This window comes from Nematolebias whitei, chromosome 6 (assembly GCF_014905685.2).
Source record: "Nematolebias whitei isolate Nwh7 chromosome 6, NemWhi1, whole genome shotgun sequence".
In the NCBI taxonomy this organism is placed as follows: domain Eukaryota; kingdom Metazoa; phylum Chordata; class Actinopteri; order Cyprinodontiformes; family Rivulidae; genus Nematolebias; species Nematolebias whitei.
Window position 1 is genome coordinate 18,054,314 of NC_056503.1, and position 22,122 is coordinate 18,076,435.

The 22,122-nt window shown below is 43.3% G+C and overlaps 1 protein-coding gene across 1 annotated transcript in view; it reads left to right on the forward strand.

Annotated features, from left to right (window-relative positions):
• Positions 1-22,122, forward strand: part of LOC119411146 (TRPM8 channel-associated factor homolog) — a 32,698-nt gene that overhangs the window by 2,267 nt on the left and 8,309 nt on the right. The window contains exons 4-9 of the mRNA XM_037678077.1: positions 10,679-10,971; positions 16,793-16,967; positions 17,138-17,232; positions 17,318-17,528; positions 17,869-18,105; positions 20,117-20,340. Of these exons, the coding sequence (XP_037534005.1) occupies positions 10,679-10,971; positions 16,793-16,967; positions 17,138-17,232; positions 17,318-17,528; positions 17,869-18,105; positions 20,117-20,340 (1,235 nt within the window). The remainder of the gene's footprint in view (positions 1-10,678; positions 10,972-16,792; positions 16,968-17,137; positions 17,233-17,317; positions 17,529-17,868; positions 18,106-20,116; positions 20,341-22,122) is intronic.

Consider the following 22,122-nt stretch of genomic DNA (forward strand, 5'->3'; position numbering starts at 1 on the left):
TGTGTGTGTGTGTGTGTGTGTGTGTGTGTGTGTGTGTGTGTGTGTGTACGTGAATGTTTCTGTTCAGTGCCCTGAGATAACTTCTGTTGTGACTTGGTGCTATATAAATAAATTTAATTCAATTGATAATGTATTTCCTAAGTTTGAATTAAAGGATCTATCACCAGGGAAATAGACTCACATTAAGATAGGATTACATAATGTAGAGGGATGACTATATATCACTGGTGAACCATGAGAGTTCTGCGTGGTGCTGGCCGACATCTTTAACACCTCACTTACCCTGGAGACAGTTCCCACCTGCCTAAAGACTGCAACCATCATCCCAGTCACAAAGAGCTATACAGTGACTGGTCTGAATGACTATCGGCCAGTGGCCCTCACCCCGATAGTTGCTAAATGCTTGGAAAAACTGGTCATGACTCACATCAAAACAACCATCAACATCAATGAGGACCCTCATCAGTATTCAGTATGCATACCACAAGAACCGATCAACAGAAGATGCCATATCCTCTGTGGTCCACACTGCGCTCAACCACGTGGAGCAGAAAAACTCTTACGTCCGTATGCTCTTTGTGGACTTCACATCTGCCTTCAGCACCATGATCCCCCAAACACTGTTGGACAAACTATTCACACTAGGACTAAGCCCCTCCATTTGTAACTGGGTACTAGACTTCTTAATAAACAGACCACAATCAGTGAGGATCCACAACCTCTCCTCCTCCACCATAACCCTCAGCACTGGCTCTCCTCAGGGATGTGTATTGAGCCCCCTCCTGTTTACTCTGCTCACATACGATTGTGCAGCTACCCATCCAGGCTGTCACATTGTAAAGTTTGCAGATGATACAACGGTGGTGGGATGCATCACAAACAATGATGAGTCCAGCTACAGACAGGAGGTGGAACACCTGGAGAGCTGGTGCAAAGAAAATAACCTTTACATTAATGTTAAGAAGACAAAGGAGATGGTCATGGACTTCAGAAGGAACAAACTCACCTAAGCCCCCCTGAACATAAGAGGATCTGCAGTGGAAGTGGTCTCCAGCTACATGTACTTGGGTGTACACATGAATGACAACCTCAGCTGGAGCAACAACACGACCAGCCTGATCAAGAAAGCTCATCAGAGACTCTACTTCCTCAGGCAGCTGAGATGAGCTGGTCTGGGAAGCTCAGTCCTCATGTCCTTCTACAGGTGTGCAGTGGAGAGCATCCTGTGTTCCAGCATCAACGTGTGGCATGGAGGCTGCACAGCTGCAGAAAGAAAAGCTTTGCAGAGAGTGGTGAAGGCTGCACAGAAGACTGTTGGAGTCAGCCTCCCCACCATCACAGACATTTACACCTCTAGATGCAGGAAGAGGACCACCTGCATCATGAAGGACCCCACTCACCCAGCACATGCACTTTCTGCCCTGCTCCCCTCAGGAAGGAGGTTAAGGAGCATTAAGTGTAGAACCACTAGACTGAGAAACAGCTTCTACCCTGAGGCTGTTAGACTCATGAATATCTAACCAGAATAATCACTGTGAAAAATCACATCATGTTGCTGCTGATCTGTTTCAATGTTACTGCTGATCTATTTCAATGTTGCTGCTGATCTGTTTCATGTTGCTGTGTTCATGCATGCTCATCTGCTCACACAGACTCATGTTCGTGCTGCTGTTCGACGTAATGGTTTTATGCTATTAGTGCTTAGTGTATCATTTAGTTGATGTCTTTCTTAGTTCATATATTAGATCTTATTACCGTTTTTCTTTTACATTTTATTGTTGGATGTAACTGGGTCCCTGCGTACATAATCTCATTCCACCACATGTACCATGAGATGCGAATGACAAATAAATCTCTCTGCCTTTGACCCTGATCTAAAGCTTAACTGAACTTTTTAACCTCTTTCAACCAGCTGGTCAGCGTGAGGTCAAATGGCCATATGCGGCAGGTGCAGTATGGCAAGCCTTGTTTGCATATATTGGATCGTCGGCCGCAGGCGTTCCTGACACAATAAAAAACCCGACAGCGACCTGGCCCACACATTAAGCACATTATTATGGCCCGACCTGGTCCGAATCTGGGTCTGGCCGGGCTCCGGGTTTGGATTAGTAATGACAGCTCTAACTCTCACCTGATCATCATTCCACTGACTGAAACCACCAAATTAACTGATAATCCTAGAGGTTCAGATATTTTTGCCGCTCACAAGTATGCAATATTGGATAATTTTCCTCAATAAGTAATTGACCAAGTATATTTTTGTCTAATTTGTTTAATGAGGTTCTCTTTATCTACTTTTAGGACTTGTGTGAAAAGCTGATGTAGTTTTAGGTCATATATATGTAGAAATATAGAAAATTTTAAAAGTTTCACAAATTTTCAAGCATCGCTGTATGTCCAAGTACATGTGATTTCAATAAGTCAAACTGAAATTTAATGGTAACTTGCAGAATGTACTTTTTCTGTAGAATTTCATCATGTGATGAAATCAAAACACAACATTAATATTGAAAATTATCAGTGTATTATAAAACTAAATTTGATATTCAACCTTCATTTTTTTAGAGCAAAACAAATTTCTCTGGCTTTTTGAATTCACAGGTTGCAGTTGAATGCATATATATATATATATATATATATATATATATATATATATATATATACATACATATATATAGTAGTAATAAACTATTAACTGTATTTTCATGAATAAAAAATTAATGTCTTGATCATATGCAAAGTAGTTTACTGACACCCCCCCCCACACACACACACACACACACACACACAAACTACATTGAAACTATTTATTTTAGATACATCCATCCATCCATCCATTTTCTTTACCCGTTTATTCCATTTTGGGTCACGGGGGTCGCTGGTGCCCATGTCCAGCAATCACTGTGCGAGGGGTGGGGTACACCCTGGACGGGTCGCAAGTCCATCACAGGGCCACATAGAGACAAACGAGACAAACAACCATTTACTCTCTCACTCACACCTAGGGACAATTTAGAGTTACCAATCAGCCTAACATGCATGTTTTTGGACTGTGGGAGGAAACCGGAGTACCCGGAGAAAACCCACGCATGCACGGAGAGAACATGCAAACTCCACCCAGAAAGGCCCCTGGACCGGGGTTTGAACCAAGGACCTGCTCGCTGAGAGGCAGCAGCTCTACCAGTTGCGCCACCGTGCTGCCCTATTTTAGATACAATAAATGTTAAAATAATTTTTAAATTTAACGTTTCATATGTGCTGAATTCTTAGTATTTCTCTAAAGGTGTTGAAGGCCCAGAGGTGTTCCCTACTGCCATATAACTACAGACATTTTTTTTCTGACTTGCTTTAGACCAGTGCTTCTCAATTATTTTCTGTAAAATATATAAGTACAGTCCATTTACCATTTGATACTGAAAAATAAAATAAAATATAATCAATAAATAAAAATAAATTCAAATTAATCGGGAACATTTTAAGTCAAGAGTTATACAAACACTTTGACCTAAAAAACAAAAAGTAATAAAACAATTTGGGCAGATTTTATTTTTTTTTATCAAAATGAGGAAGTCAGGATCAATGAGCACGCTCATCAATTAAACTAAAACATTTGTCAATGCAAAAGAAGAAAGAGGAAGCAGGTGTCACTCTCTGAGTTTACTCTTTGTTGCATGCGTGCTGTGAGTGACGTCAAGAGCACATTGAAAAAAAACACATGCAGCGCCACGGAGGTGTCAGAGTTATTTATTTATCATCTCAGCCGCAAAGGGGAGGGACGTGGTTCAAGCATGGCTCCCAAAATGACAAGGTAGCAATATTTGTTCATAACTTTATTGTTAGTAAGTCTAAGAGATACGAACAAACAGCTGCTGGAATGCACACAACAAAATGAAATGGTGAAAAAAGAAACTAACTCCTTGCAGCAAAAAAAGCATGTTCCTCAGGGTCACATCCCAACACCACCCCACCAAACCCCACCCCCAGCATTGCCCCAGCCCCCCTGGGGGGCACGCCCCACTATTTGAGCTGGACTTCTCTAGACAAAGCCGGACGCTTTCTTTCCCTCTCCTGCCTCCCTTCTGCTTTTGCTCTTGTCCTGTGAGTCTCTCAGTGCCTCTCTTTGCACATCTTCTGAATCATAAATTATGGATCTGGTCAGCTGGTCTCTCTACACAATTGATAAAATTTTCTTGATGAGAAGACAGGGTGAAGGAGAACACCTCATAATTGGATTTATGATAACAGGGTTTCTGCTTTTTGAATCGGCGGGTACCTGGGATATCGACAAATTAGGAAGACGTCGGCAGCAGTTTTGGCAATAATGAGGCTGCCTGCCTTATATGATGGATTACTCTGTGCTTTGAGCGCTCAGACTCTGATGCTTTGTGAGCTAAACTATAAGCTGGATGCAATTTCTGAGAATCGCAGACCACTTGTGGCTCCTAGAACTCGCTGGCATGAAGGAATCGACCTCGGAGAAGGCTACAAGTACGGACTGGCAGACTGACCACGAATTTGGCTGTTTGGATTTGTCATTGGGTGTCTCAGCAGAAACTATGAAGGCAGACAGGAAATCAATAGAGTTGGCCTGTCCCAAATCAATCGTTGTTTATCTGAAACTGGTTCCCCAGTCTTGGACACTCGTGTGAAGAGAGGGGCGAAGCTGCCAACTGATCACTACCTGGTGGTGAGTTGGCTCCGATGGTGGGGGAGGATGCCGGTCAGACCTGGCAGACCCAAACGTATTGTGAGGGTTTGCTGGGAACGTCTGGCAGAGTCTCCTGTGAGACGGAGTTTCAACTCCCGCCTCCGGGAGAACTTTGAACATGTTCCGAGGGAGTTGGGGGACATTGAGTCTGAGTGGACCATGTTTCGTGCCTCTATTGTCAAAGTGGCTTACCAGAGCTGCGGCCGCAAGGTTGTCGGTGCCTGTCGCGGCGGCAACCCTCGAACCCGATGGTGGACACCGTCGGTGAGGGATGCTGTCAGGCTGAAGAAGGAGTCCTATCGGCCTTTTTGGCCTGTGGGACCCTGGAAGCAGCTGATGGGTACCGGCAGTCCAAGCGACATGCGGCTTGGGGTGGTTGCTGAGGCAAAAACTCGGGCATGGGAGGAGTTCGGAGAGGCCATGGAGAATGACTTCTGCACGGCTTTGAGACAATTCTGGTCCACCATCCGGCGTCTCGGGGGGGGGGAAGCGGTACGCCACCAACACTGTTTATAGTGGGAGTGGTGTGCTGCTGACCTCAACTCGGGATGTTGTGGGTCGGTGGGTAGAATACTTTGAAGACCTCCTCAATCCCACCGGCACGTCTTCCACTGAGGAAGCGGAGCCTGGGGAATCTGGGTTGGACCCTCCAATCTCTGGTGCTGAAGTCACCGAGGTGGTTAAAAAGCTCCTCGGTGGCAGGGCCCCAGGGGTGGATGAGATTCGCCCAGAGTTCCTTAAGGCTCTGGATGTTGTAGGGTTGTGTTGGCTTACGCGACTCTGCAATATTGCGTGGACATCGGGGGAAGTTCCCCTGGATTGGCAGACCGGGGTGGTGGTCCCCCTATTCAAAAAGGGGGACCGTAGAGTGTGTTCCAAATACAGGGGAATCACACTCTTAAGCCTCCCTGGTAAGGTCTACTCGGGGGTTCTGGAGAGGAGGGTCCATCGGATAGTCGAACCTCAGATTCAGGAGGAGCAGTGCGGTTTTCGTCCTGGCCGTGGAACACTGGACCAGCTCTACACTCTCAGTGGGGTCCTGGAGGGTGCGTGGGAGTTTGCCCAACCAGTCTACATGTGCTTTGTGGACTTGGAGAAGGCGTTCGACCGCATCCCTGGGGGGGGGGGGGGGGGGTGGGGGGGGTACTCTGGGAGTATGGGGTACCGGGCCCTTTGATATGGGCTGTTAGGTCCCTGTATGACCGGTGTCAGAGCCTGGTCCACATCGCCGGCAGTAAGTCGGGCTTGTTCCCGGTGAGAGTTGGACTCCGCCAAGGTTGCCCTTTGTCACCGATTCTGTTCATAACTTTTATGGACAGAATTTCTAAGCGCAGCCAAGGTGTTGAGGGGATCCGTTTTGGTGGCCTTAGGATTGCGTCTCTGCTTTTTGCAGATGATGTGGTCTTATTGGCTTCATCAGATCGTGATCTACAGCTTTCGCTGGAGCGGTTCGCAGCCGAATGCGACGCAGCCGGGATGAAGATCAGTTCCTCCAAATCCGAGGCCATGGTCTTGAGCCGGAAAAGGGTAGAGTGCCCTCTCCGGGTCAGGGAGGAGGTCCCACCCCAAGTGGAGGAGTTCAAGTATCTTGGGGTCTTGTTCACGAATGAGGGAAAAATGGAGCGTGAGATCGATAGGCGGATAGGTGCAGCATCTGCAGTGAAGCGGGCGCTGTACAGGTCTGTCGTGGTGAAGAGAGAGCTGAGTCAAAAGGCGAAGCTCTCAATTTACCGATCGATCTATGTTCCCACCCTCATCTATGGTCACGAGCTTTGGGTTGTGACCGAAAGAATGAGATCTCGGATACAAGCGGCCGAAATGAGTTTTCTCCGCAGGGTGTCTGGGCTCTCCCTTAGAGACAGGGTGAGAAGCTCGATCATCCGGGAGGGACTCAGAGTAGAGCCGCTGCTTCTCCATGTCGAGAGGAGCCAGTTGAGGTGGCTTGGGCATCTGTTTAGGATGCCTTCTGGACGCCTCCCTTGTGAGGTGTTCCGGACACGTCCCAACGGAAGGAGGCCCAGAGGAAGACCCAGGACACGCTGGAGGGACTATGTTTCTCGGCTGGCCTGGGAACGCCTCGGGATTTCCCCGGAAGAGCTGGCCCAAATGGCTGGGGAGAGGGAAGTCAGGGCCTCCCTCCTTAGGCTGCTACCCCCGCGACCCGACCCCAGATAAGCAGAAGAAAATGGATGGATGGATGGATGGATGGTTCCTCGGTTTGGCCTTGGATAGCCCAACTTATCTCAAATTGCTTCTGGAGGATATGTAAATCATGAAGCTTTGCCCCCCCCCACAAAAAAAAACATACATATAAAATCTACATTAAAAAAGGTGCAACATATTCACAAAGACTTAACATATATCGCACAAATACAACAGAAGCAAAGCCAAAAGTGACATTGTACCCGAATTTTGACTCCCACTGTCAAATAAAATTAATCATTTAAGTATCCTGATGCATACTCAATAATCCAGGTAGAAAAATCTAAAAAAGTTAAATCTGGTCCTCTGGACATTCAAAAAAACAAAACAAAATTGGCAGCTCAGAACACCACATACAGAACACCATGGACTTTGTGGACAAGGTGAGGGAGATCATCATGGAGACTGATGAAACAATGGTCTCTTTTGATGTCACATCACTATTTACATGCATTCCTGTTGATGATGCAGTAGAGGTGGTCAGTTTAAAATTAAAATCAGACACCACTCTGAGCAGCAGGACCACACTTTCCACAGAACAACTGTGTCAACTCTTGAAACTGTGCCTGCAGTCAACCTACTTCACATATGGGGAGCAATATTATAGGCAGAAACATGGGTGTGCTATGGGGTCTCCAGTTTCTCCTATTGTTGCCAACCTGTACATGGAGGAGGTAGAAAAGAGAGCCTTGACGTCCTTTTCAGGGACACCACCAAGTCATTGGTTCAGGTATGTTGACGACACCTGGGTTAAAATCAAATCTCAGGAAGTCCAACATTTTACTGACCACATCAACTCTGTGGATAAATACATCAAGTTCACACGAAAAGATGTAAAAAATGGCAGGTTGGCTTTCTTGGACTGTGAGGTCTCAGTCTGTGATAGAGGACATTTGCAAACTGAGGTGTACCGCAAACCCACCCACACAGACCAGTATTTGCAGTTTGACTCCCATCACCCTTTGGAGCACAAGTTAGGAGTCATCAGGACTCTGTATCACAGAGCAGACAGCGTCCCCACTAGCTCAGGAGCCAGGCAGAAGGAGAAATCCCACACAAGACAGGCTCTAGAGCAATGTGGATATCCTAACTGGGCCTTCCTGAAAGCAGAAAAGAAACCCAAACAGGACTCCAGTCAGCCAACAGGTGAAAAGGAGGAACCCAGACCCAGACCAGTGGTCATTCCATATGTTGAGGGAGTATCAGAGAAACTGAGACGTTTATTTTCTAAACATAACGTCCCAGTGGCTTTTAAACCCCAAAATACATTACGGCAAAGACTGGTTCATCCCAAAGATCCAGTCCCCCGGCACAAAGAGAGCAATGTTGTGTATGCTGTTCAGTGTCAGGAGGGCTGTGATCAGTCTTACATCGGGGAAACAAAACAGCCACTGGCCAAAAGGATGGCCCAGCACAGAAGATCAACATCATCAGGCCAGGACTCTGTGGTCTACACTCATCTCCAGGCCAGCGGTCACTCTTTCAGGGATGAAGATGTTCACATCCTGGACAGAGAGGAACGATGGTTTGAGAGAGGAGTAAAGGAGGCCATCTTTGTGAAAAGAAATCGTACATCGTTAAACAGGGGTGGAGGCCTCTGGGTTCAACTGTCCCCCTCTTACAATGCTGTGATTGCTAGTATCACTCAGCCCTCTGTGAACAGTGTTTTGCTTTCTGATAAGCAAAGGTAACCACTGGAAGTAGCGATAAGCCCCTTTGCTTGCAGTCTCTCCTCCAAGGGGTCCGGAAACTAACTTCAGTGCCGTGGTATTACCTGCAGCTGTCTAAAGTAGCCTCATTAAGGCTGCGACGAGGTGATTCATCCAGAATATTAACAACCTTAAATCCGTAAGTCACACCCTGATCTCACTCTGTTACCTCGAACCTCCAAGTAGCAGGGATGGGTCTTCTGGTCCAGAGAAACTCACGTTGTGGCCGCTCACCTCTTATTTTAGCGTTACAATTGTTAACTGTTCTGGTAATCTTTAGGGCTCTGGAACTGGGCAGAAGGGTGTTGTCACTCACTAGCTAATGAACCTTTCAAAACCTCCTCTTTTAATGTTGTTAAGTGAACCAAGCATTACCATGTTTTTGTTCAATAAGGGTGAAATAATAGTCCAGATTTATACGTTTTGCTTTGATTTAATCAACAATTCGCGCAGGGGTACAGCAACAGGCACAATTTTATAATGATTAATTTTCATGATTACACAGGATACACTTTCTTCACTAAAATAAGGTAATGGAATCTTCCTGCTGACTTCTAATCCCCAAGAGCCCTTGGGGATTTTGTGAACACTACCTTCACTCGGGCCTTTCACACATCAAGCCAAAAGAGGTTCTCTCTCAACTCTCTCATGAACCAGAAACACCTCCGAGCAAAACCCACTAGTACCCAGTTTAATACTCCCGAATTTATCCTGTATGCTAAATTTCCAATCTGATGAATTAATTTATTTAGACCAGAAGGACAGGGTAGTCCGCTTACCATGATTCTGAGGTGACCCTCAGAGAATCTTTGTGACGGCAAATGGCATATTTCCCGTTTTCTAGGAGAGAAATACGGGCCAACCCAATTCAGGAGCAGCTTATGCCAAATTGAAGAAATCAGAGCTTTGGATGAGCCAAGCTTTTCTTAGAAGTAGGACACCTCTCCGGTCTGCTGTGGCAAGTGAAGATTTAAATCCAATCCCATTTCAGTGAGAAGAGAAGTAATCCCAGCCTTGTCTCAAACCGATAAAATCCAACTTCTTTCGGGCGTCTCTGATCCTCTGACTGCTTCCAGCTTGTAGTTCCTCCTGCTCGACTCTTCGACTCAGCTTTTGACCAAGTTTCATCAGTTCAGTCTGTATTTAAAGACCCCTTTTTCCCTCCTCCTCTTAAGGAGGGGTTTTTGGAAAATTACATCATCTTTTTTCCAGTAACTGGTCTGTTGTTTTGCACCTCAACCGGTTCAGACCAGTTTTCGGGTACTTTCCAGAACTTTGAGAAAAACAAGCTGGTTCCTGTTATTTGCTCAGAAGTGCATCACCACAAGATGAGTTGAAATGAACCTCCTGACCTTCTGTTCTCTTTCTCCTTGCTTAAGGCAAGTACAGACCTGTCTTTAGACAGGCATGTCCAGACTTGTCTATTGGTTACATCAGACGGTTACATTAGGCCTCGGTTCTTGCTCTTTTCACTTCAACACTTTTCCAAGTAAATCACACAATCATACAATGGATTATACAATTCTTATAAATCAATACATTTCATTAGTTGATTATTTGTTGATTATTAGTAAAACAGTAAAACACTTTTGATTGCACATTATTATATTTAGCTTGATTTAAAGCAGAAGTTCAGTCCTTTTGTTTTCAGCTGCTGAGGAGAACTTTGATCAGGCTTCACCTTTATTAAAGCTGGTTGTCTGCTATATCATCACTCAGACACCAGGTTTATCGACAACAGTAAACAGCCATCAGTGTGCTAATGATCCATTGTTAGGCTGATGGTCCTTCTTGAGCATGTGATCAGCTGGTTTTGGTTGTCAGCAGCAAAACTGGTTGATCCACTCTGAGACGGTGCTATTTAAGAGACTGGGCTGAATACAGCTCCTCAGACTGAGGAAGTCTCTCGGATGAGGGACAAAACGTTTCTACATTTTTTTGTTGATTTGCTTTGTTTTGTTTTTTTGAATGTCCAGAGGACCAGATTTAACTTTTTTAGATGAATCATTTAAGGTTTTAAGGATCTGGGTGTCAAAAATGTGCATTTACTTTGTTTCAGGAAACAAGATCTTGAACAAAATGGGCTTAAGCGTGTTGAAGGAAACCATTAATAATGGTGTTTTTAAAGCTCCTGAGCCAAGTCAAGCTAATGACTTCCACTTCCGTCATCTTCTGCATCACTTTGCTGGTCATGTTTTTGAAAGCAGCAAACTTACCAAGCAAGATGAGGACCACTTTAAAAAACTGGAAATGGAGTGTGGCTGCTTTTTGAGTATGAAGGCTTATGACAGCATCTCCTATACACAGATTTTATCCATCCTCACTGACATCTTGAAGTCATGCATGCCACAGGTGGGTAACATGATGCTTTTTTAATGTTTTTTTTTTTTTTTTAAGATTGTTGATCTATAAAAATCATATAGTCCGTCATTACCAAAAACAACGGGCAAAACAAATAAAAGCTTGACAATGTAAAATAGTTTGCAACTGAGAGCAAAACATAATAGCAAGCGGCAGTGAATGAACTTTTATTGAGACTGTTCTTATTTTGTGATCACTTGAGACATGGGAATTAGGCAGTGATGAACAGTGACTACAAGAGTTGAGCCTTCAGTCACCTTGTAACAACCTATAACATGATGACACTAAAGAAGTTGAGCTGTGAGCTTCTTTCATCACTTTATTTTCAGTTTCACAATCCAAGTACATTCTGGGTAAAGCTTTCACCAATTTTATAAATCATATATCATCATTATTATTATCATATATATGAGACTTATGGTGTCATTTTTAAACAGACAACACCCAAAACATAAATGCCAACCTAACACTAAACCGAAAAACTAGCAGGAACAACCCAACTGAACACACAACCTGAAAAAGCCCGCCCATTTCTGTCCCAAGATTACCCAGAAGGCCCTGCAGCTCACAGTCTCTTGCTTTCAGGTACAACATGGACTTTCAGTAATTGAAACTGAAATTTACCAGTCACCCACAGAACTTACTGTTTCTGAATAATTGAATCATGTAATGAAACCAAAATGTAACTGATACAGAAACTTATCTAAATCTAAATGGGGTTTTTCACCTTCGTTTTTTTAGAACATCAATAAGTTCAGATTTTTCAATTTACATGCTGTAATCAAATGCATCACAAATCAACAGTTTAAAAAAGTATACACCTTGCAAGGCCTTCTTGAAGGTTCTGTTTTGGACCCACCCACTCTACATCAACATTGTGATTGGTTAATTGTTCCATCAGTTGGGACAATTAATCAGCTTATTCTAAAGTCAGGTCGCAACGGCAGCAGCTTGAGCAGGGATGCCAAGACATCTCTTTCCACAGTCATCTTTTCCAGATCTTTTGGGAGGCACCCAAGACGTTCCTAGGCCAATTGAGAGATGTAGTCTCTCCAGCATGTCCTGGGACTTCCCCAGGTTTACTCCCAGTCCGACATGCCCGACGCACCTCCCTAGAGAGGCACTCAGAAAGCATTCTTACCAGATGCTCGAACCACCTCAACAGACTCCTTTCGATGTGGAGGAGCAGCGGTTCTACTCCGAGTCTCTCCCGGATAACTGAACTTCTCACTCTATCTCTAAGGGAGAGTCCAGCTGCCCTTTGGAGAAAACTCATTTTAACCGCCTGTATCCATGATCTAATGCTCTTGATCACTACCCAGAGTTTGTGACCATAGGTGAGGATAGGAACAAAAACTTATCAGTAAACAGAGAGCTTTTCCTAACAGCTCAGCTCCCTCTTCACTACAACAGACCGACACAGAGTCGGCAATACTGTAGACACTGCACAAATCCATCTGCCAATATCATGCTCCATTCTTCCCTCACTGGTGAACAAAACCCCAAGATACTTAAACACCTCCACTGGAGGCAGAACCTCAACCTCGACCGGAAAAGAGCAATCCACACATGTCCGACTGAGGACCATGGCCCCAGATTTGGAGGTGCTGATTCTCATCCCTGCTGCTTCACACTTGGCTGAGAACTGCTCCAGTGAGAGATGAATATCATGGCATGATGACACCAACAAGACCACATCATCTTCAAAGAGCAGATAAGGAATCCTGAGGCCACTGAACAGGACTCCATCTGCCCCCTGGCTACATCAAGAAAATCTGTCCATAAAAGTTATGAACAGAATCGGTGACAATGGTTGGAGTCCAACTCCCACCCTGAAGACGTCTGACTTACTCCTGGCGATGTGAACCAAACTCTCACACCGCTTAGGGACCGAACAGCCCATAGAAATACATCCCAAATCCCATATTCAAAGAGCAACCCCCACAGTGTACCTCAAGGAACACAGTCAAAAGCCTTCTCCAAGTCCACAAAACACATGTAGACTGGATGGGCAAACTCCCATTACCCCTTGAGGACCCTAGTGAGAGTAAAGATCAGATCCAATGTTTCATGAACAGGACAGAACTGGCATTGTTCCTCCTAAATCTTTCAACCAATTATCTGACTCGCTTCTCCAATGCCCCTAAATAGACCTTACCAGGGAGGTTAAAGAGAGTTATGCCCCTATAATAGGAGCACACCCTCCAGTCCCCCTTTCTGAAAAGGGGAACCACCACCCAGTCTGCCAGTCCAGTGGCACTGTCCCTGATGTCCACACAATGTTGCAAAGGCGTGTTTACCAAGACACCCCCACAATGTCCAGAGCCTTAAGGAAATCAGGGTGAATCTCATCCATCCCCAGAGCCCTGTGGCCACTGAGCTTTTTCACTACCTCGGCAACCTCAGCCACGGTTATGGACAGACAACCCCGAAATCCCTCAACTCAACTTCCTACATGGAAGACATGCTTGTGGGACTGAAAAGGCCTGAGAAATATTCCTTCCACCTCTCAACTATATTACTGGTTGAGGTCAACATATCCCCACCTTCACTGAACACAATGTTAGTAAAATGCTGCTTTTCATTCCTCAGCTGCCTGATGGTTTGCCAGAATCTCATCGGAGACCAACTGAGAGTCTCTATCCAAGGCCTCACTGAACTTCTCTCACATATGAGCTTTTGTCTCAGTAACAGCAAAGGCTGTGGACCATTTATCATACCATACCACTTTATTTATAGAGCACTTAAAACAGCAACAAGGCCAACCAATGTGTTGTACAGCAGAAAATAACCAGGCAAAACACAGCAAAACATAACATAAAGTAAAATAAAAATATAGATAATAATAACTTAATGGCCAACACAGTATTATACAGACAGGTTCAAAACAGATCACACAATGTTAAAAGCCAGGGAATAAAAGTGGGTATTTAAAAACTGTGAGTGAGGGGGCCTGCCTGACGAGGAGTGGTAACTCATTCCACAGTCTTGGGCCTGCAACAGAGAAGGCCCACTGGTACTCCTCAGTTGCCTTCAGAATCCCACCAGCCAACAAGGTCTAATAGGACTCATCTTCTCCAGCTTAACAGCCTCCCTAACCTGGGGTGTCCACCACCGAGTTTGAGGATGAGCACCGCAAGAAGTACAGACAACATTGCGGCCACAGCCCAAGGCAGCTACCTTAACAATTGAGGTGCAGAACATGGCCCACTCTGACTCAATGTCCCTCGCCTCAGCTGGGATGCAGTTAAAGTGCTGCCGAAGGTGTGGGTTGAAGATCTTTCTGATGGGTTCTTCTGCCAGGCTTTTCCAGCAAACCCTCATTACATGTTTGGGGCTAGAGGATCTGTACAGCATCTTCCCCTGCCATCTGACCCAACAGACTCCCAGTTGGTGATCAGATGACAGCTTAGCTCCTCTCTTCACCCAAGCATCTAAATCAAACTGCCACAAATCAGGTGACAAACTACAAAGTCAATCATCGATCAACAACCTACGGTGTCCTGGTGCCAAGTGCACTTATGGACACCCTTGTGTTCAAACATGGTGTTTGTGATGAACAAACTATGACTGGCACAGAAGTCCAACAATAGAACAAAGCCCGGGTTCAGATCAGAGAGGCTGTTTCTCCCAAGTACACCCCTCCAGGTCACAGTCATTATCCACGTGGGCTAAAAGTTGACCCAGACAAGTTCATTGCCTCTCACCACAAGCAACATCAGTTCCAGAGCCCAGGCTGTGCATCAAGGTGAGCCCAGCCACAAGTATATCTAGTTGGTTCCTCTCAAACTCACGCACAAGCTCAGGCTCCTTCCCCACCAGACAGGTTACGTTCCACGTACCAAGAGCCAGCTTTGGTAAGCCAGGGTCAGAGCACCAAGGCCCCCATCCACAGCCATTGCCCATAGCATCATGCATCCAACTTGTATGACCCCTCCTGCAGGTGTTGGGCCCACAGGCAGGGCCAGATTAACACTTCACTGTACCCTGGGCAACGATCTTCAAGGGCCCCATCATCACGACCCCAGAATCACCATAATCTGGCAAAATACAGAATAAATTATCATAATATACAGTAAATATACTTCAAATTCTAACTATCAAGTGTGTTTTTATGTATAAAATTTCAAATGCTCATTGACACAAATCATCAAGATTGAATTAAGTTGAACACACTTGAAGTTGAACATCATATGACACCATATGTGTACTTGTTTAGTAATGTGTTGGCCACTGGTGTCAGAAGCATATAATGTGTGTGGGGGGGATACACTGAGGGGGAGGTCTGGGGGTCCTCCCCCAGAAATTTTTGAATAAAGTAGATGCCATTTCCTGCATTCTGGTGTATTTTAATGGTTGTTTAACATCTAGTTTTACCTACATAAGTAAACACTTGGAACGCCTTGGGATTCCCCTGGAGGAGCTGGTCCAAGTGACTGGGGAGAGGGAAGTCTGGGCCTCCCTACTTAGGCTGCCACCCCCTGCGGATGGATGGAAGTAAACACTTGATTCAGTAACTATTTTAGAGCTAATGGCACAACAAGAAGTAACCTGATCAACAGCTGATTCAATGAATAAAAAAATATATATTCAAAGGTGACGATTTGATGCCCAAATTGAAATTAAATGCCTGTAACTTAGTTGACTTCAAATGCAATAAGATTATCAATGAATGTTTGCGACAAAGGATTTATTGATTATAACAAAGATTCCTTCAAGAAACTTCCCAGTATAAATCATAAAACCAGAATGACTTCTGCTCATTCTAAATTCGTCAAATGGCCACAATCTCCTAAAGTGAAGGAGAATCATTTTAAAATAATAAATAAGATATATCCTGTAGCCATGTTTCTGCAAAGAAGATTTACATTTGAGGTTGATTTGTGTGTCTTTTGTAAATCAGAAGATGAATCCCTCGAGCAATTTTTTTTTTCATGTCAATACAAAGTGTTTGGTCAGACATCAGAAACTGGATTAATCTCAAATTTAACATTCCTTCTTTTGATGCTGATGACATTTTACTTTGTGGATAACTTAAGTTCAGCTTTCTCTGATGCCATAAATATAGTTATAGCAAAGTACAACATTCACTGAAGTAAGAGGAGGGATAATAAGCCTTCCTTCCTGTTTTATGAACGATTTTAAGTCATAATATTCTTCATTAAGTAGATTAAAAATATGCAAAACTGCTAAAATCATCTCACAACAGATACAAACTTATTGTTTTAATTAAAACGATGTTTCTCAAGAAAAAAAAAACTGATGAGCTTGTCAGCAGGGTAGAGGCATGGTCACCAGGTGCTTGCAGACGAGCCCCTCCTGTAAGCCTGACTCCTGGGTGGGGCCCTGGTAACCCAATCCATGCAAGGGACACTGAGCTCCTTATTGTTGTTTGTCCATAAAAATCTTTGGAACCACTCTTTGTCTGGCCTGTCACCAAGAACCAATCTGCCTTGGGAGACCCTACCAGTGGCAATTATAATTGTCCCAGACAGCTGAGCTCCTTGATTCATGTAGGCGCACAAGCTCCTCCACCACGATAAGTTGCAATGTATAAAATGGATATAGAAGACAACTTTTAATGCAACATTTCATATGTGCTAAATTTGTAGGCCTGCTCTGAAGGCATAGAAGGCCTTTAGGGACCCACACTGGAGTTAGTGCACTGATGTCGTTCCCAAACATTTTTTACCTTTTTTAGTATGCATACCTTTGATGTTTATCACATTTTTTTCCACTTCACAACCACAAACCTTAAAGCATGATAATATACAGATGTTTTCAAAGTTTTTTGTATGAATTTCATTTCAAGGTGAGTGAGCAGAACCCAGTGAGGAGTCCCCAGGGCCACATGCTTCTTAATTTGGCAACCAAAGTGTTTGATGTTTCCCTAAATCAGCATGCCCTCCTGCCCTTTCTCATTGAGAACATCCCAACTCTACCTGTTGTCAACAACCTAAAGCTGAAGATTAATGCCCAAACAGCAGGTCAGTTCTTATGGTTGGCTATAAATGAGTAAGTTATATAGTATATAAAATCTCCTCCTACTGTTGTATGTCACAACAGCTGGGTGTTACATAGTATTAGCATGGGAAAAAAACAAACTTTTTTCCTGTTTTACATGGATGAATTTGATACTTTTTTGCTTGTATGGTAGAAAATAAAGAGTGGATCAGTACTGGTTTCTACCTTTCTCCTGGCTTGAAGACCTGGGTGACATTGTCACCAAAGCTTGTTAACAGGAAATGGATGGTAGTGTACATGAACTCAAAGTACTACTGTGATTATACTTAACGCATGTTCCTAACAATGTAACACATGGTTTATATCTTTAAAGGTCCAGATTGGCTGTCAAAGTGATAAACTGAATAAAGGAAATTTGTTCAGGGCACCCAATGTTATTAAGAAATTCTTAGTGACATCAGAAAGGATGCAAGTTAGGAACTTGTGGGGTGGACTTCTATATCTAGTGGCTCCACCTAATGTAAAGGTGGAGGAGGAAGAGGTTGTGGTGGAGATGGCTGTGTCTGCTCCTTACTACAAGTCTGGTGAGTTATAAATTTCATTATGCAAAAAACTTACTGAGAAACTGTATGCAGTGTATCTGTCTGACTGCTTGTGTTGTGTTTTCAACTCCTTTCTTTTACTTATTAACACCTTTGTTATAATAAAATATTGTTTTATCAATTTTCACATTCAGCTGACATTCATATAATATATACATCAGTATCTATGAACTAGCGATCTTTCGATCACAGGCCCACCTTCTCTAACCTCTGTGCCACCACTCCCTTAACATTTGAAACAACTAAAAGTGACAAAACTTTTGCAAACAAACAATTTTTACTTCAACAACATTTTCAACCATCCCATCTTATTTCACTTCAGGTGTGACTAAAGCTGAAGATTGGTCCTTGGTACGTGCAGCTCCTGCACCCTGGGCAGAGTTTGAGTTTGAGAACATCATCCTCACTGTGCCATCACATGTTATCCGTGAACTGGAGTCCCCAGTCAAGGTGGAAAAACTCTGGAATGACATAATGAGGGGTGTTGCAGATCTGGCTGCCATACCACACAAATTCATTCGGAAAGAACGCATTGTTGCTGATGTGCAAATTTCTGCAGGTAAGATTACTTTTTAAACTGTTCTCAAGGACATTTTGGATATTTATTACAAAAGAAAAGGTTTGTATTCAGGAAATTCAGAAAATACAAAATAACAAGTAAATAACTTTTTGATCATTATCAGACGCTGTATTCCAGCTCTAATAAAATACTCTAACTTGTTTAACATAAAAGCAAAACTTATATAAAAAAGAAAGTGCAAGGTTTCTGAAGTCCAAAATTTCCATTAGAAGAAAATACAATTTCTATAGAGACTTAGGACCATTGTTTCATTCAGCAAAGGCAAAACAGAAGGTGTATGGAGAGTTGACATAACGCTGGACACTGAGGAGGGACATTATGACTTGTACTGACTGGAAAGATCCGAGGGATATGGCAGGAAAGAATATGCAGCAGATTAGGCTTGTCAAAGTTAAAAATGTACATGTTCTAACAAGTGAGGAGAGCATGATGGAAAGATGAAAAGAGCTAATAGATGAAGAGAATGAAAGAAGAGTAGAGATCATAGAAACTGTGGACCAAGAAGTAGAAAAGATAATTGAGGGTGAAGTTTCGAAATCTTTGAAGGAAATGAAGAATCAGAAGGTAGTTGGATCTGATAATTTACTTGGGGAGGTTTGGAAAAGTCTAGCAGAGATGGCAGTAAGATGGTTGACTCCATTAATCAGTGGCAGAAAATGCAAGAGGAATGAAGAAGTGTGCTGGTGCCCATTTTTAAGAACAAGGGTGATGTACAGAGTTGTCGCAACTTCAGGGGAATTAAGTTGATGAGCCACACGATGAAGATCTGGGAGAGAGTTGTGGGAACTAGACATAGACGAAAGGTGACTATTTGTGAGCAGCAGTATGGTTCCATGCCAAGAAAGAGCACCACAGATGCCATCTTTGCTTTGAGGATGCTGATGGAGAAGTACAGAGAGGATCAGACAGAACTCCATTGTGCCTTTGTGGATTTAGAAAAAGCATACGACAGGGTGCCGAGGGAGGAGGTGTGGTATAGCATGAGGAAATCTGGAGTGGCAGAGAAGTATGTTAGACTGGTACGGGACACTTATGAGGACAGTAGGACAGTGGTGAGATGTGCTGTAGGAGTGACAGATAGCTTCAAGGTGGAGGTGGGATGCATCAAGGTTCGGCTCTGGGCCCCTTCTTGTTTACTCTGGTGATGGACCAACTAACAGATGAGGTCAGGCAGGAATCCCCGTGGACTTTGAGGTTTGCAGATGACATTGTGATCTGTGGTGAGAACAGGGAACAGGTGGAAGAAAATTGGAGAGGTGGAGGTATGCACTTGAAAGAAGAGGAATGAAAGTCAGCTGTAGTAAGACAGAATATGTATGTGAATGAGAGGGAGGCTGGTGGAACAGTGAGGCTACAAGGGGCAGAGGTCACAAAGGTGCAGGACTTCAAGTACTTGGGATTCACTGACCAGGAAAATGGGGGATGTGGTAAAGAAGTGAAAAAAAGAGTTCAGGCAGGATGGAGTGCATGGAGAAAAGTTTCAGGTGTGATTTGTGACAAAAGGGTGTCAGCAAAGGTCAAAGGAAAAGTTTACACAGCAGTGGTGAGACCAGCTATATTGTATGGTCTGGAGACAGAGACATTGACAAAAAGACAGGAGAAAGAACTGGAAGTGGCAGAAATGAAGATGTTGAGGTTCTTCTTAGGAGTGACAAGGATGGAGAAGACTAGGAATGAAATCATCAGAAGTACAGCACAGGTTGAACAACAGGGAGATAAAGTTAGAGAGGCCAGACAGAGATGATTTGGACATGTCCAGAGGAGGGACAGTGGGTATATTGGTAGAAGGATGTTAGAAATGCAGCTGCAAGGAAAAAGACAAAGAGGAGATATATAGATGCAGTTACAGAGGACATGGAGGTAGTTGGAGTGAGGACAGATGACAAAGTGAAATGGAGAATGACTCGCTCTGGAGACCGCTGAAGAGGAAGTGGAAGAGGAAAAAAGATTCAGACAGGATTGTTGATAGAAGGATATTTTCTCATTTTAGGTTGGATGCATTCAGGCTATCCAGTTATGATGCATTCCTCTGAAGCACCAATGCTGTTCAAGTTAAAGAAGGCCAAGACGAATGATCTGTGGGGAGAAGTTCATGAACTGGGACACAACCAGCAGAGATGGTGCTGGGAGTTTCAACCTCACACCACAGAGGCCACATGCAACCTGTGGTCAGTGTATGTGAGTGAAGAAGTGCTCAGAATCAACAGGGCAAAGGTGGGTTGTTTGTTTTTAATTAAACAATAGTCAACAGAAAACACGATGAGCATGAACTTTGGTAAACAGAAGACAGTTCTTCTAAAACATTACTGGAACTGACTGTGTCCAAGTTGTTTGACAGACCAGTTTCTTTTTGTAACACATATGATTGGACATGATTTATTTACAGTTTAAATAAGAAGAATGATTGTTATCAGCCTCATTTAGTCATACTTCACAACAAGCTGCTGATGTCCCTCATTGCTAAGGGATTTGAATAGTGTATGTTTGTAGTTTTCCAGATGAGTGATTTTCTGGGCTTGAACTGATGAACAGGTAATGCAAGTAAACCTTAATGTTTTAGTGGAAGATATTTAAGTGGGAATGGAAATTAAATAAAAAATGTAAATATGCAATGAGGAAATTAAATATGGCCGCCAGACAATAACTCACATTCTGCTAGGCTCCCGTTAGCCCTGTTAAAAATCTGCATTTTATCCTGCAAAAATCAAAACAAGATAGAGGTCTGGCTCTTCCCTATATCTGACACTATTATTGGGCATGTAATTTGTGTTGTCTGTCCTTTTGGGTGTACTATAGCTTCAACGATGGGGGTCTCATTTTGGTGGAGATGGAAAAACTCCTCTGCACCTCTTTATCTCTGCCACTTTGATTGGCGGATCCTTAACCTTACCTCTTAATCATACTTCTTCTAACCGTATAGTCTATAATATAACTCCCTCGCAATCTACTCACAATTTAGGAAACAGTTAAGTCTTTCCAGTCCATTTGCACTTAATAACCTTTTTCCTCCTTCATTGCTAGATGCTACTTTTAGTGGGTGGTGAAGTAAAGGTTTAATATTTTAAGGATCTTTTTATTGAAAACAAGTTTTCTTCTTTTGCACAGCTGTCTAATAAATGTGATTTGCCAGCTTCTCATGTTTTCAGGTATTTACAGGTTAGGCATTTTATTGCCTCATCCACTCCAAGTTTTCCTGATAAAACTCTCGATAATATAATTGATGAGCTGATGTGTTTTGATCCAACGAGGAGTAAAGCAGTTACTTCTTTGATAAAACTAATCTCTCATTTAGATTCCCGATCCTTTGTCACAATTAAACAATCCTGGGAATAGGACCTTCAAATTATAATTAGTGAGACAGTTTGGGCTGATGGTTTGAGGAAAAGTCACTTATCTTCAATTTGCGCAAGGCACTCTCTTATCCAGTTCAACGTGGTACACCGGGCATATCTTTATAAATCTAAACTGGATAGAATCTACCCTGAGATTGATCTTATATGTGACAGATGTAAATCAGAGGAAGCCACATTAGTACATATGTTTTGGAATTGCCCCGGGATACAAATATACTGGTCTGGTATCTGTGATGCACTCTCAGCTGTATTTGGAGTCCATATTACCTTAAACCCATTTATGCTGCTTTTTGGGATCACTCCTGAGGGATTAGGTTTACCTACTGGAGGTGGGAAGATAATTGCATTTTCAACCCTGATAGCACGCCGTCTGATTCTTCTTAAATGGAAGGATGCTGCTCCACCCACAGTGTCAAACTGGATAAAAGACGTATTACTTAATTTAAAACAAGAGAAAATCAGGTATGTGATGAGAAGCTCTGAAAATAGATTTCATAAAACCTGGAAATATTTTATGACTTTTTTCAATAAACCCTCACCAAAGGTTCAAGAATAGCAGGCTCTTGAGATTTTGGTTGAGCGTAGATTCATAAACCTTGACATTGGTGTTTGTATAGTCTTAATTGTTTTTGTTGCATACCTT